This window comes from Bicyclus anynana, chromosome 19, assembly GCF_947172395.1.
Source record: "Bicyclus anynana chromosome 19, ilBicAnyn1.1, whole genome shotgun sequence".
NCBI lineage: Eukaryota > Metazoa > Arthropoda > Insecta > Lepidoptera > Nymphalidae > Bicyclus > Bicyclus anynana.
In genome coordinates this window covers 7393549-7409246 of record NC_069101.1, presented here as the reverse complement: position 1 = coordinate 7409246, position 15698 = coordinate 7393549, and the positions used below count along the sequence as shown (strand labels likewise).

At 36.1% G+C, this 15698-nt stretch overlaps 1 protein-coding gene across 1 annotated transcript; it reads right to left on the bottom strand.

Moving 5' to 3' along the window:
• Window positions 1–1258: 1258 nt before the first annotated feature.
• Window positions 1259–2212, bottom strand: LOC128199191 (uncharacterized). Its single transcript, XM_052887596.1, has one exon. The coding sequence runs from the start codon at window positions 2210–2212 to the stop codon at window positions 1259–1261; it is 954 nt and encodes a 317-aa protein (XP_052743556.1).
• Between the last annotated feature and the right edge of the window lie 13486 nt (window positions 2213–15698).

Genomic DNA, 15698 nt, shown 5'->3' with positions numbered 1-15698 from the left:
ACTAAAATTACAAATATTAGAATTAAGTCACGTGACTATTTTTTTTTTCTGACAGCAAACCCTTTCATTTGATATCCATATCATGGGAGTGCCGCCATATTGGATTTGTAATGACGTTTTTTAGCTAGTCATGTATTGTGATTAGAACTCAGAGCGTGTGCAAAATCATTATTAAAAATAAAATACACGTATGCGGTGTGTAGTAGCTGCGACATTGTCTCATAGTCCCCGATATCTCATGACATCGATCCCAACGTCCCCTTCAGCAGACTTTCAAGTCTTTCAGAACATAGTCTATATTAATAAAGAATTAAAGTGACTGTTGTATCGCTATAAAAGCTGGCATGTGAGTCATCCTGTGGTAAATGAGTATGTATACTTTACATTTGCCGACCTTTGGGGAAGTTTATCTCCAAACTACCCCCAAAATATTTCCCCCACGTACTTTGCCCGTGATTCGACACTGTAAGAGCTTCTGTGTTATAGTCTTTATTCAATACCTACAATTGGTGGTAGGGTTTCGGCTACATATAGATATGCCTTAAAAAGTGGTAAGCAGGTGGTGTGACACGTGTAAATAGTGTCCCACCTTTCTTATGGGGGTTGATGCGTTTTACAAACTTTAATTGGCGGCGGCGTATATTTGAGCAAAGTACACCAGTTGTCATTTCATTCAAACATTACACGAATAGAACAGTAGATAACAGCCTATGGACTTACCTTGCTTTTCGGCTTTCTGCGGGCGTCGTTAATGGCTTCTAGATGTCCACGCTGGAATGGCACCACTATAGGATTTCACTAAGTTTTTAGTTCTGCGTAATGTGTAATGACAACTGCCTTTAAACTTTTAATGCGTTGCGTTTGAAGTGCACGACCGTCTTCGAGAGGCGCGAAAATCGGAGTCCGACCGTCGTCAGTCAACGCGTCGCTTCGGTCGACAGCGCGAAAGCGTTTTATGACCTTATTTGGTCATTTTGAAACATCGATCATTTGATTGGTGGCCGTTGTTAGCCACGCAAAATTGCACCTTACAGGATAAGCCATAGGTGTCATCCAACTCTACAGCGCGTTTTTATGTTTTCATGAAATGACAACAAGTAGGTATATACCTACTTGTACCGGCTCAAGCATACACCCCGCCTTGACGAAGTGTCACATTAAAGATTATATAGAAATACTAAACATTAAATTATTTTATAAAGAGAAAAATACTTATATTAATTATTAACAACAGAAAATATATTTATTTGCGTAACTATTATTGCGTGGGAAGTGGATAGAGTTTTACAACTGGGCGTTTATATTCACCCATTTTAGTGTTAACTAAAGCGACCCGTACTACACCATCCTTTCCAGGGAACGTTTTGGTTATCAAACCAAGAGGCCACTGCAAAGGTGGTACATCATCAAATTCAACTAACACAACCATACCTACGGTGATTGGATTGTCCGGTGTACACCATTTGCCTTTGACTTGCAAAGTGTGCAGATAATCCAAACGCCATTTCTTCCAATATGACATAACGAGGCTATCGAGTAACTGTTTTCGATTCTTTAAATTAGGCCTTTCAGGGTTAAAGGTTGTCGTTGGAAAGTATTCTAAAGGCGTGGTCATTAGAAAATGCGCTGGTGTAATAATATCGGGCTGGTGATCAGATGTCGTTAAACCTAGCGGGCGCGAGTTGAGGATGCACTCAATTTGTGTGAGTACAGTAAATAATTCCTCATAAGTAAGGAGTTGCTTGCCAATGACTCTATAAAGGTGAGCTTTTACGCATTTTATATTTGATTCCCATATTCCACCGAAATGTGGAGAACGCGGCGGAATGGTTTTCCATTCTATTCGTTTTTTTTGTAGTTCTAGACCAAATTTATTTTTATAGTCTGAGCTAAGTAAAAGAGAATATATTTCATCTAATTGAGCCTTTGCTCCAATAAACGTCCCGGACATGTCAGTCCAGATGGTATTTACTGGACCGCGTCTACTCAAGAATCTATTTAAACAGGATATCATGTTATCTGATGTTAAATCTGACGCGAGCTCTATGTGTATTGCCTTTGTCACTAAGCACACGAATAAACATATATACGCTTTCTGTGACTGATATCCACGTCTGCGAGTGAGGGTTATGCGAATCGGACCTGCGTGATCGATTCCTGTAAAAAGGAAGGCCTTTGCTTCCTGGAGGCGATAAGACGGAAGGTCAGCCATGATTGGAGAAGGGTGCGAAGGTTTCATCCTAAAGCAAATATTGCATTTATGAATTCTAGACCTAATAACCGTCCTAGCGTCAAGAATCCAAAATCTTTGTCGTATGATCGACATTAAAAGACCTGCTCCGGTGTGACAGTTCTTTAAATGATAATTATCAATTATTAGGTCAACTGCGTGATCATGTTTAGGAAGCAAGGCGGGATGTTTGGCTTCGTAGGGTAAATCTGCATTCGAAAGCCTCCCTCCTATACGTACAATTCCCTTATCATCGAGAAAAACAGACAACTTCTGTAATTTTTTTGATGGTAATTGTTTATTTTTTAAGCGGGTTATTTCATCAGCGAAATGAACGCGTTGAATTTCTTTTATTAAAGCGTTTTCAACAAAAAATATTTTATTGACTTCTCCAGTGTCAGGCAAAAGTCTAGCGAAGCGATAAACATATAAAACAGTGCGTATTAATTTATTCCAAGAGGAAAAGCGTTGCGTTAAATTATATAATATAGATTGTTCGCATTGAACGTTAGTTATTACTAGAGTATTACTTTTAAACTCAGGCAGCGTTTCATATGTCGCGGGAAAAAAATCACTTTTGGGCCATTCAGAAGGTGGTCTATTAAGCCACTCTGGACCATTCCACCAAAGTGAATGCGATATTAATTGAGCTGGTAACATACCACGTGATAAACAATCACTAGGATTCTCAATTCCTGCTACGTGGTAAAAATGTTGTGGATCCAAATTTTCTTGGCATTGAGAAACACGATTACTTACAAATGTATTCCACCTATGCGGAGAGGATTTTATCCACGACAAAGCGATGGTTGAATCGGAAAATGCGTAAATTTCTTCAATATTAATGCGAGTAGAATAAGTTTCCTTTACGATTTTAACTAATTTCGACATTAAAAGAGCGGCGCATAACTCTAACCGGGCAAGTGTAGTTATTTTCAGTGGGGATACTTTCGATTTAGAACATAATAAATTTACAATAATATTGTTATGTGAATCTGTAATGTGTAAGTATACCACACATCCATATCCGTTAAGGCTTGCATCACAAAAAGCTACAATATTTACTTTACTTCCCTCTTTAATGCCAGTATGACGCGGTATTTGTAAAGAATCTGATAAGAGAGAGAATTCTTTCGTTAATGCTAGATATTTTCTAGTTACATTTTCGCAAGGTGTGTCATCCCAGTCAACTTTATTTATCCAAAGTTCTTTAATAAGTAATTTTGCGTACAAAATAACTGGTGACACAAGACCTAAAACGTCAAATAGCCTAGCGACAAAAGATAAAATCGTGCGTTTCGTACATTTATCATCCAATTTCGAGATGGTAAAATGAAATATATCTGGTTTAGGCTCCCAAGCGAGACCTAACACCTTGCAAATATTATTTTTATCAGAAAAATTTACAACTGTGCGGTGCGTGTTCGGTAAATTATCTAACAGTGACGTAGAATTACTGGTCCATTTGACTAGCTCAAAGGCGCCAGATTTGAATAATGAGACTAATTCTCGTGATAATTCTTTCGCTGTTTCCTCATTCGGTTCTGAGTGTACTAGGTCATCCATATAGAATTGTGATTTGGCAATTTCACTCGCCAATGGAAAGCGTTTATTTTCCTCACTACACAATTGCTGTAATGTTCGCATTGCGAGATACGGACTTGACTTCAATCCGAAGGGAACGCGATTGAAATGAAAAATGCGGATATGTTCTTTATCGTGAAAACGAAATAAAAATTTTAAATATTTCCTATCGCGTGGTGTAACTTCAATTTGAAGATACATTTGTTTAATGTCCGCAGTCATTGCTACCGGAAATAATCGAAAGTTCAAAAGAAGAGTAAACAAATCGGCTTGTAAATTTGGACCGACATGTAATATATCATTTAGTGAAATATTATTAATATTTTTAACCGAAGGGTCAATTACTATCCTTACTGGGCTAGTAATTTTTTCTGGCCGAATAATGGGATGGTGTGCTAAATAAAATCCTTCATCCCTTTTTTCGAGATCATTAACCTCGGATATATAACCTAAGCTCAAATAATCGTTTATGATTTGGTTATATTGCGTGCGTAAAGTGGAGTCATGATTAAGTCTCCGTTCTAAAGAAATTAATCGTCGATATGCGTTGCGATATGAATCATTAAATATAGTAGGATTTTTGCAAAATGGCAAAGCTACTGAGTATCGTCCATTTTCGTTACGAGAAATCGATTCTGAATATAATTTCTCACATTCGATATCCGCTGGACTAAAATGTTTTTTAACAGGAATTTGATCTAATTCCCAAAAGTTTTGCAGATCGAAACTTAACTCGTTTATAGCTAGCGCGGTAAAGGAGTTATTACTTTGTTCACAATACTGATTGCAGCTTCCCATTAATATATATCCAAATGTAATAAGTAACGCTGCAGGACCGTGCGTTTCAGGTATAATTTTTTTACCTATATATATGTGCGGGAATAATTCCGCGCCTAGAATCAAATCGATACCGCCTGGGATATTCCAGGTGGGGTCTGCGAGAGGTATATCGCTGATATAGTCCATGTTACACGTATTAACGTATTGTGTCGGTAACTGGTCTGTTAAACAATCTAAAACAAGTGCCCTTATATTATATTTATTCATAGGATAAATTCGCGATTGTATATCCAACGTTACATAACCATGAATAGGCTGTGAACTCATTCCTATTCCTTTAATGAATGAATTATATATCGGCTTTATAGGTAAACTTAACATCTGACAACATTTTAAAGTTATAACATTATTCTGCGATCCGATGTCGAGCAGGCATCTAATATCAACCTTATTACGTTTCTTATAAGGCGTAGCCCTTACAACAACACTCGCGAGTAGTATATTTGACCTACCTTCATTCATGTTCGATTTAATCAGAGTGTTCGTATGGCGTGCGTTAGAGAAGGATGCGACATAATTTTGAGAGGTGTTTATCCTAGCGTCAGAGGGAGACGGCACTATTCTCGCAGTTTCACTCTGTGCATTGTTGCAAACAGCTGATGTATTCCTTTGTGCGTATTTAGTGTTATTATTATCCCTATGCAATAGCTTATGATGCTTTTTGTTACAAAAACAGGTGACCTTTGACTTGCATGATCTTAAATTGTGAAAAAGTGATAAGCAATTTATACACCCATTTTTTGATTTAATAAATTCAAATCTCGATAAAGGATCATTAATTTCTATAAATTTTTTACAATTATAAAGATTCGAGTGACTTTGATTACATAATTCACAAGAATTTGTCGTTGCATTGTTACTTGAAAAATCAGTCTGTGCAATCAATGTTTTGTAGGTATTACGGGAATTTGAATTTGATGTTTTTTGAAGCGAAGTGTTAGAACGTTCGACAATTTTTACTTGCATTTGAACGAATTCTACTAATTGCGTGTATGTAGGTATATCAATATTTTTCGATTGCAAGGACATCTCAAAGTTTTGTATTATTTGCGAATCCATCTTTCTTAAGGCACAGTGTAATAAAATAAAATCTGTAAGATCGGAAATATCAATTTGTTTTAGTGCGGCGACTGAAGAAGAAAACTTTTCTATAAACATATTTAAACTGTTTACATTATTAGAACAGTTTTTCAAATCGAAAATATTATTTAAATAATGAGTAGCTAATGCGCGTTTATCTTGGTATTTTTTCACCAAGTTATTCCAAATGATATTATATGTATCTCCATTTGGAACTAAGCCTGCAATAAAGGTCAATGCACCTTGAGTCAATTTAGAAATAAGATATTGAACCCTTTGTGAATCTGTTAAGTTTTTATTTAAATGTACGTTCGCCTTAAATGTTTCGTAAAATATAGCCCAGTTTTGTGGTTTCCCATCAAAACAGGGAATTTGTATTGGGGCCAAATTAATGTGGGTAGCTGGAGCTTCATTCTTAGTATTTGACAAATTATTATTAGTATTTGACAAAATTTTATTCCTAACTCTTTTCACTGTTGAGTACAGATCCTCAAATGAATCCAGCGCCTGGTAGTCAGGCTGGGCTTTCGGATTTATTTGTAATGATAAATCATTTATGCTATCCAATATGTTTTCGAACTTCGCATGTAATGCATCGATAGTTTCAGACTCGTTCATAAAAGTATCATTTTTTCTAGACTCGAAGGTAGAAATGGCCTTTGAACTATCATATAGCCTATTTAGTCTTTGGAAGATATTTTCCTTTTTGCAAATAAGTATATTCAACTGCGTTTTTAATTCACTGTTCTCCATCTTATTGAAAAGAAAAGAAAATGAGAATTAAATAAATTATAACTAATCTCGTGATGATATTACACAAAGATTGCGTGAAGCGGCGCGCGCGTGGCGGTAGGTAGGTATCGAACTTAATGTCGATCGCGGAGTTTACGAGAATACTTAGATATTCTTTACGTAAGTATATATAAATGCGGAATGACTTAAATCTTCATAATAACAAGAGAAAAGACATGTAATTAAGTTATAAGCGTTCTTTGGATATCACAAAGATGGCGGAAGAAAAAACTATATGAGTATGCCTAACGTATGACGTAGGTATGAATTTTAGTTACTGTTAATAGCTAGAACACTATCCTAGGCTCGAATGGACCAAACTTATAGTGTGACACGTGTAAATAGTGTCCCACCTTTCTTATGGGGGTTGATGCGTTTTACAAACTTTAATTGGCGGCGGCGTATATTTGAGCAAAGTACACCAGTTGTCATTTCATTCAAACATTACACGAATAGAACAGTAGATAACAGCCTATGGACTTACCTTGCTTTTCGGCTTTCTGCGGGCGTCGTTAATGGCTTCTAGATGTCCACGCTGGAATGGCACCACTATAGGATTTCACTAAGTTTTTAGTTCTGCGTAATGTGTAATGACAACTGCCTTTAAACTTTTAATGCGTTGCGTTTGAAGTGCACGACCGTCTTCGAGAGGCGCGAAAATCGGAGTCCGACCGTCGTCAGTCAACGCGTCGCTTCGGTCGACAGCGCGAAAGCGTTTTATGACCTTATTTGGTCATTTTGAAACATCGATCATTTGATTGGTGGCCGTTGTTAGCCACGCAAAATTGCACCTTACAGGATAAGCCATAGGTGTCATCCAACTCTACAGCGCGTTTTTATGTTTTCATGAAATGACAACAAGTAGGTATATACCTACTTGTACCGGCTCAAGCAAGCAGGTTACCTACTACCTGCCTACCACTTTTTAGTAACTTATTGTTATGAATCTAAACACTAATATAACAGCCTACCACTAATGTAGGTATTGAATAAAGACTATAACGCATAAGCTCTTCCAGTGTGCTGCGTATACTAAGCTACTGTATAGTGTTGAATAGAAATTCATTGTAACGTGAATTCAAAACACATATTTCATAACGAGACGACTACGCTTTACATACATTAACATACACCACGGCTCATAAAGCATCTAGAATCAACGCGTGTCATCCACCCGAGCTTTCAAAACTCATAGTTCTACGCGTAGGATACATTTATAACTCTTTGTATGCAAAATGTGTTGTGTCCATTGATATAAGATGCAATAGGAAATACGTAGTTTACACCTGTACAATCTCTAAATGCATACTAAGCATGTAGGTATATTCATCTATACTAATATCTATTATAAAGCTGAAGTGTTTGTTTGTTTGATTGAACGCGCTAATCTCAGGAACTACTGGTCCGATTTGAAAAATTCTTTCAGTGTTAGATAGCCCACTTATCGAGGAAGGCTATAGGCTATATTTATTTTATCCCCGTCTTACTACGGGAATGGGAACCACGCGGGTGAAACGGCGTGGCGTCTACTAGTCGTATTATAAACAGAAGTTTATTTCATTAGCAACTATTTTCCTGCAGGCTAATTCACTAACTTTGACGTATTTTAGTTGACTAAAATTAGAGTTGATATACATTTTTTTATTGTATAAAAGTTAGCCTTTGACTAAATTGTCACCTGATGGTGACAATTTAGTCAATGGATTCGTCCCTCCGATTTGAAAGCGGAGTTCATATCCACTGAGCTATCACGTCTCAATATTTTAATTCTATACTATACAATTAAATAATTGTAATAATATCCTAAAAAAATATATTCCTAAAATAATTTAGGTATTTATGCAATTGATTGGAATCATTATATTTCCAGATTTTTTTTGTTTTTGGTAATCTTTCTTAGTTTGAAACAATGCCCCAGATCTTGTTTGTAACGCTTTTATGTAATCATGTTTTTACTTTTTAACATAATAAAATTACTTAACGTATTGAAAAAGATTGCAAAGTAGGCAATTGGCACTACAATATAATTTCATTTAGGCATATCTATATCAAAAACACGATCATAAAAATGTATGTCTGCATCTGTAATAAAAAAAATATAGCACGGAAGTGAGGTAACAGAATTGAATGGGCGTATGATAGTCATAGGTACGCGTGCGAATATATTTCATGCGTGTAAAATTTTACACTAAATTGTCTGCTTGCACGATTTTGTATGATGTGATAATCTTTGCAAGAGATTTATTTGGACCAAACGCAGAACAGTTCCACTTTTAAAAAATATTATCTTAGCTTAGTCTATATTAAAATTATAAAGAGGTAAACTTTATTTGGTTTTGTGGTATTCTAGGGGATAATCTCTGGATTTACTGAATCAATTTTGAACCACTAGAAAGCCATGTTTTTTGTGAGTGTTATAGGCTATATTTTATAACCGTATTCTTACGGGAACGAGAAAACGCGGGGCCTGCGTAGTTCAGTAACAGTAATCCAGAGGTTATTCCCTAAAATACCACAAACTTTACCTTTTTATAATATTTGTATAGATTAAACTAAGGTAGTTAATTATATAACAGAGTAATAACCTACCTAAAATATAGCGTAAAAAGTCAAATTTTACGGAACAGCGTTTATAGCTGGACCTATAGTTTGCGTCGTTTCCCTAGTTGCTTCTATTTAGACATAGAAAACATGAAGAAAAGAGGCAGTTTTGTGAAGTGTAGGTACCTATAGTCATAACTAGCGTATGCCCGCGACATCGTGCGCGTGGAATTTAGTTCTTCACAAATCCCTCGGGAACCATAAATTTTTCCGGAATAAAAAGAAGGCTATGTGTTAATCCAGGCTATAACATATCTCAATACCAAATTTCAGCTAATTCGATTTAGATATCATCAAAATCATCAATTATCGCAAATCTCGGGAAACCATGATTTTTTCGGGATAAAAAGCCTATCTGATAATCCAGAGTAAAATCTATTTTCGTTTCAAATTTCAGCCAAATCGCCTCAGCATTAGCGGCGTTAAAGAGTAACAAACATTTAAACAAGCATCCAAACCAACATCCAAACATTTCAGTCGCCATTCCAGCACTCCCCAGACCGGGACCAGGTTCATCCATCTCCACAGAAACACACAAACACTCCAACTCCAAAATCCTAACTATCTGAAGCGTAAAAGAAAATCGAGAGAAGCAGTGTTTTTTTAGCAAATGATTAGGCCTTTTTTCGAACTGGGTTTCACCGTTTGGATAAACCTTTATAGGTGTCTACGCAAATGCAAATTCTACCAGCAAGGATCTATCTAGTAGGTATTACAATGCGGTTCGGATGTGTCATCGATGTGAAAGGTGACGATATGGAAATGAGGCGCAACGCGTTTATATATGACATGAGGTTCAGATTGTCTTGACATTTCAAGGCCTATTTCACTATTGACATGTTTAATACCTTATTGTCTGGTGTTAAATTTCATGTCAATGAAATTAGTTTGTTTGATATTTTGAGCTTAGTCACGTTGTTTGCGATATTGTAACATTTGTATTATAAATTGGTGAGTGGAAACTGTAATATGTAACAGATTTTGATTCGCACTCATTAAAATACCTTACGAGTGGAATACGTCAAGTGCCTCAAATTGCATAGTTTAGTTTTGTGCTTGTATTGACTTTGTAGATATTTTATTTTTGTAGCTAGCAGAACCCCCGCGGTTTCATCTGCAAAGTTCCCGTTCCTGTTATAATACGGGGTTCATCCCCATAAAGCTTATAACACTAACTACTAACTAATTAACACACAAGTTGCTTGAAGCTTGGCTTTGTGCAGGCCATTTTATAGGTATGCTGAATTCCGCATTATTGGATCAATAAGTAGTCCCAATTGACACTCGTTACTATAAAGTTAATTATTAATTTAATCACAAATCAATGAATTATTTAAAATATTCACTTAATTAAATTAAATTTATTACGATTTAAATCATTCAACAGGTCGTTAATCGAAACGTGAGAAAAGTCTGACATATTATCACACTCGCCGACAGGGAATCTGATCACTGATTTTTATTTTCTTTTATGGAACTTAGAAGCCGTGTTGTGGGAAAAATAGACTGCAATCCGTCATAAGGTTGACACATATTAATATTAATTCAATATTATAATACGGTGTTGAAGAAAGAACGCCGTGGCAGGTTTTGTTACAAGTTTAACAAGTTCTTGCAGTGCGTAATCACTTCATCCCTGCTTATACTACCTGATACCTATCGTGGTTATTAGTTTATAAGCTACTTATAAATAAACTAATATTTTTTAACCATTGACAAGTTAACGCTTGGCTTACCTCATATTAAGTGATGATGCAATATTTTTTTCGGCATAATTGCCCACAGTAATCAGTCACTTATCTTCGTAGGAACCCTTCTAATATATCGTTTAAGATAAAACTAAGGGTTCTAGCAAACATGCTACTCGTACAAAGCTTAGTGTTTAGTGATGGAGAATAATGTTTCATAACATCCCATAGAAAATATCAAAATGTTTTGGTTTTGTATTTTAGCAATTGAGAAAGTCTGGACCTTTGAAACATCTAGCAGGTATCTACGAAAGTTTAAACATTTTTTAATTGCCGAAGAGTTCAGGCGGGGGTACTAGGCAGGCTTCTAGGCATTACCGCCTTGCCCGGGTACGTCGGGGAATTTCCTCCCCTGATTTTCATCTCCTAACTCCTTGTCGGGTTGAGGCCTTGCGGTCTATGGGTTTTCTTGAACGTCAGTCCAAGTGGGACTGAGATTTCTCGCTATCCTGTAAAAGTAATTATAATATTCCATTTTGTAGATTGTTACCAATGAAAATGATCGTTACATAACTCAATAAAAACCAAATTCGTCAACACAAAACTCCATTACAGCTTTTTACAATTATTTAATTTATTTAATTATGTAAATAAATGTTTCTCAAAGTGTTAACTTATTTTCATTGAAATCTAAAGAAGAATCGCAAACTGCAGTTATCCCAAGTAAAACGTAACTCCTCCAAATGACTACATTCGCAATTCTCACTTTAGATTCCTAGTTGCGTACCACGGGCTGCAATATATCAAGGTGCCGTCGCAACGTCTGTGGCCGGTCTTTGTTTCGTCCACAGAACATCAGTAACATTCTATTGAATGTGTAGCTTACATACTTGAAGCTGCAAAAGGTGTGTTCATGGTCTATACGCATGTCAGCGGGGCCCGCGCGTAACATCTCAATAGTCAGAAAGGTCCCTTATTCTCTATCAGGCATTTATTGGTCCAAGAGACGACCGGCAAATTATTCGTGTTCCTTAGACACAAAGAAATCTATTTAAATCTATTTCACCGTGGTAATTTGCCTCATAGAGAGCCGTGATAGCCCAGTGGATATGACCTCTGTCTCCGATTTCGAAGGGTTCGAATCCGGTCCGGGGCATGCACTTCCAACTGTTCAGTTGTGTGCATTTTAAGAAATTAAACATCACGTATCTCAAACGGTGAAGGAAACCATCTGCATACCATATAATTTTCTTGATTCTCTGCGAGTGTGAAGTCTGCCAATCTGCATTGGGCCAGCATGGTGGACAATTGGCCTAACCCCTCTCATTCTGAGAGGAGACTCGAGCTCAGCCGAATATAAGGTTGATAATGAAGAATGAGTTGCCTCATTGGCTTGGCTCATTTTTTGCATAAAGGCTGCCTGGCTGACTCCAACGCGGAAATGTAGCCAGTATTTATGCCACCATTCCACATGGATATGATTTGTAAGAATAGTTGTTAGGATAAGTTAGCTTAAGTCACCATTGTATTCTTTTTGAAATAACTAAAATCTAACAAAATCATTAAAACTAAATAAAATATGTAATAATAGCTTTTCGTGAATTGTCCGGTGAAGCATTACCAATACACTTATTTCCACCGCAATGTATCACTGTTTTTGGTAGGTTTATAGTACACAAGCATGACTTCCGCCTTTTAGTCACATTACTTATCGCGTTTGACACGAACAGTCCATGAGGCACTTCATGCGTCTATGATGTCGAGTCAAATGCTTTTGAGGTAAGTGACCTCACCACGCCATAATAAGTTATTGAAGTTTCAATATTGACAATCGACATAAGAGCATGGATCAGTTGTGCCAGATTGTGGGAATCACAATCAAGAAAACCCTTTATGGGATCCTAAAAAGTAATTTCATTTAATTTTTTTAAGAATTTAAATTCAAAGATAAAATAAAATAACACAAAAAGCTATTTTTAACCGACTTCAAAAAAAGCGGAGATTCTTAATTAGACGCGTATGTTCTTTTTTTAAGTTTGTTACCTTATAACTTCGTCATTTATTAATACATTTTGAAAACTCTTTTTTCGTTTAAAAGAGTATAACTTACAGATTGGTGCATTTCATTTTCATGAAAATGCTTATAGTAATTAAGTGTTAAAATCTAAAAAACTGAAATACGTCTTTGAAGTCAGTTCCATTTTTCATCTGTTGGCATAAATCTGTTTTCTCAGGTAGATTAAGAGAGGAGATTTGTTTAATCAAGACTTATTGAAATGTAAAACGTTTTCCCCAAAAAAAAAAGTTTTACAAGCGGAAGGAGTTGCATGCGTTATGATAAGAGTCTTGATAAACAGTTAACGTGTTAAAACGGTTGTCGCTTGGACTATTCGAGTACGTCTAGAGGACGTATTTTGCGTGCTCAGGACTCCTTGCTAACATGTTACGAAGCATTGCGCAATTTATATTAGCCAAGTCCAGTTTGTTGGCCGCGTTGCCGCTCTTTGTCTATTTACAACTCATTATTTAGCTTTACGTATCTTTATCGGGGTTTTACGATCGTGGCCCTTTAGGAAATAATATATGAAACTGCGATAGCAAGCACCATCAAAACACAATAGGCAATTAATATAAAAATGGTATTTTTTTTTATTTTTGCTTAAATTTAAATCATTTGAGCTTTTCTGGATATCACAACAGTGTTCTTTAATTTATTTTACTGTTGATAGAGTCAAACAAACTTGAAGTTTCAAAAGTAAACGCTTTGTTTATTTTACGCAATAGTTATTGATTTTTTTTTGATTTTTAAATGTCTTTATTATATAATATATCGTAACAGTGTTGTTAGAACAATAGACTTATAAATATTTCTTATTGCTAACATGCTATGGTTATTTGTTTGTACAGGCTTACACACCTTTATAAACATTTAGAATAATGGCAGGAAAAACAATTAGGACATAATTTACAAAGTAATAAACTATTATTAACTTAAGACATGTAGGTACCAACCTACCACTGCTAAGCGCCCGTTTGTTGCAAGCACTTATGATAATACATGTAGGTACATTACTATTAATTATATTATTACACAGAAGTAATTTTACAGATGGTAACTTATTCTACTATGGTATTTATTGTATATTATTGAAATGAACTTGATTTTTTTTTTTTTTTTTTTATTGCGGGTAACGCACAAATATATTGAGCGAACGGATCGGTGACGAGCGCGCCACCGGTCGCTTGTTATTACTTATTGCTATGAATCACCGAGAAAATAGTGATGGGGCAGTCTATATTTATTGTATGTCGATGCGTACGATAAAGTTTTGAGTCTACTACGACCTATTGACGAAACCAAAATGTTAAATAGTTATTATATACCTGCAAAGGACAAAGTGTACTCGTAGATCATTATGTTATATTTTTTGGACTTAAGTCTGGAGACGGTGGTGGTGGTGAAAGGTGAGTAGGTAGCGTAGATTAGTTTTCATTTGAGAATATAGGAACGAAAAGTAGGCTATGAAGGTATAACTATTCAGACTGTAATATATGTATAACTCAAGTTTCATCCAAATCCATTAATACGTGATTGAGTAACAAACATCCATCTATAGATGCATCGATTCATGATTTAGTAACAAACACCCATCTTTGTATCCATCGATTCATTGATTGAGTTACAAACATCCACAGAGCCGTGATTGAGTAACAAACGCCCATTTATACATCCATCGATCCATGATTGAGTAACAAACACCCATTTATACATTCATCGATCCAAGATTGAGTGACAAACACCCTTAAAAACATTCAGCGATCCATGATTGAGTAACAAACACCCATGTATACATCCATCGATCCATAATTGAGTCACATACACCCATTTATACATCCATCGATCCATGATTGAGCAACAGACGTCCATCTATACATCCATCGACCCATAATTGAGTAACAAACACCCAAGTATACATCCATCGATCCATGATTGAGTAACAGACATCCATCTATACATACATCGATCCAACATCACCCACCCAAACTTTCGCATTTATTATATTAGTTAGATTTAACAGATAAGTACCCACCACAGAGCAATTACGTATGTAAGTTAACACAGTCAACGAAACCGCCCATGGTACAATGAGACAGGGCAATGCACTTGTATTATTATAATACGGTACAGATAAACTGGTTAAGTACCACTCGTGTGTTCTTTATGGTATTGTTTGTTAGGTAGTGCCTAGTTTGGTCGGCGGTCGGGACAGATGCGCGGGACGGCGGGACGGCGGGACAAAGGTGCGGGACTAAGGTAATTGCTTATTCCCGGGGTTATCATGTTGGTCTACGTAACGAGCAAAATATATACGTTACATGTGACTTGTGAGAACCTGTGAATGTATTGGCATCAATGCTAGATTTATAGTCTAGGTTTTGTATCGGATGTGCTCCGAACGATTTATGGTTGGTGCTTGAAAAACAGCTAGCGTTCATTACTTACAAGAATTTTGTACTTATTAGTATTAAACATTTCAATTTTAAATTACGCTGATTTTTGAAAATACTACTAAAAGCACTGAGCTAAACATTATTTTCGTGTTCGAAAAGTCTAGAGCTCCACGGTTATGTGGCCGATCAAAAATGACTGGTTTCGGATTGACTTTGGATTTCCACTTCCAAAATAATCAGAAAATCATCATCATTAACTATTCGGCTCAACGTTGAGCATGAGTCTCCTCACAGGATGAAAAGGGTAGTCTACAACGGCTCAATGCGGATTGGCAGACTTCACACACGTAGAGATTAAGAAAATTCTCAGATATAAAGTTTGAGAGACGTGATATTTAATTTCTTAGAATGCATGTAAGTGAAAAGTTAGA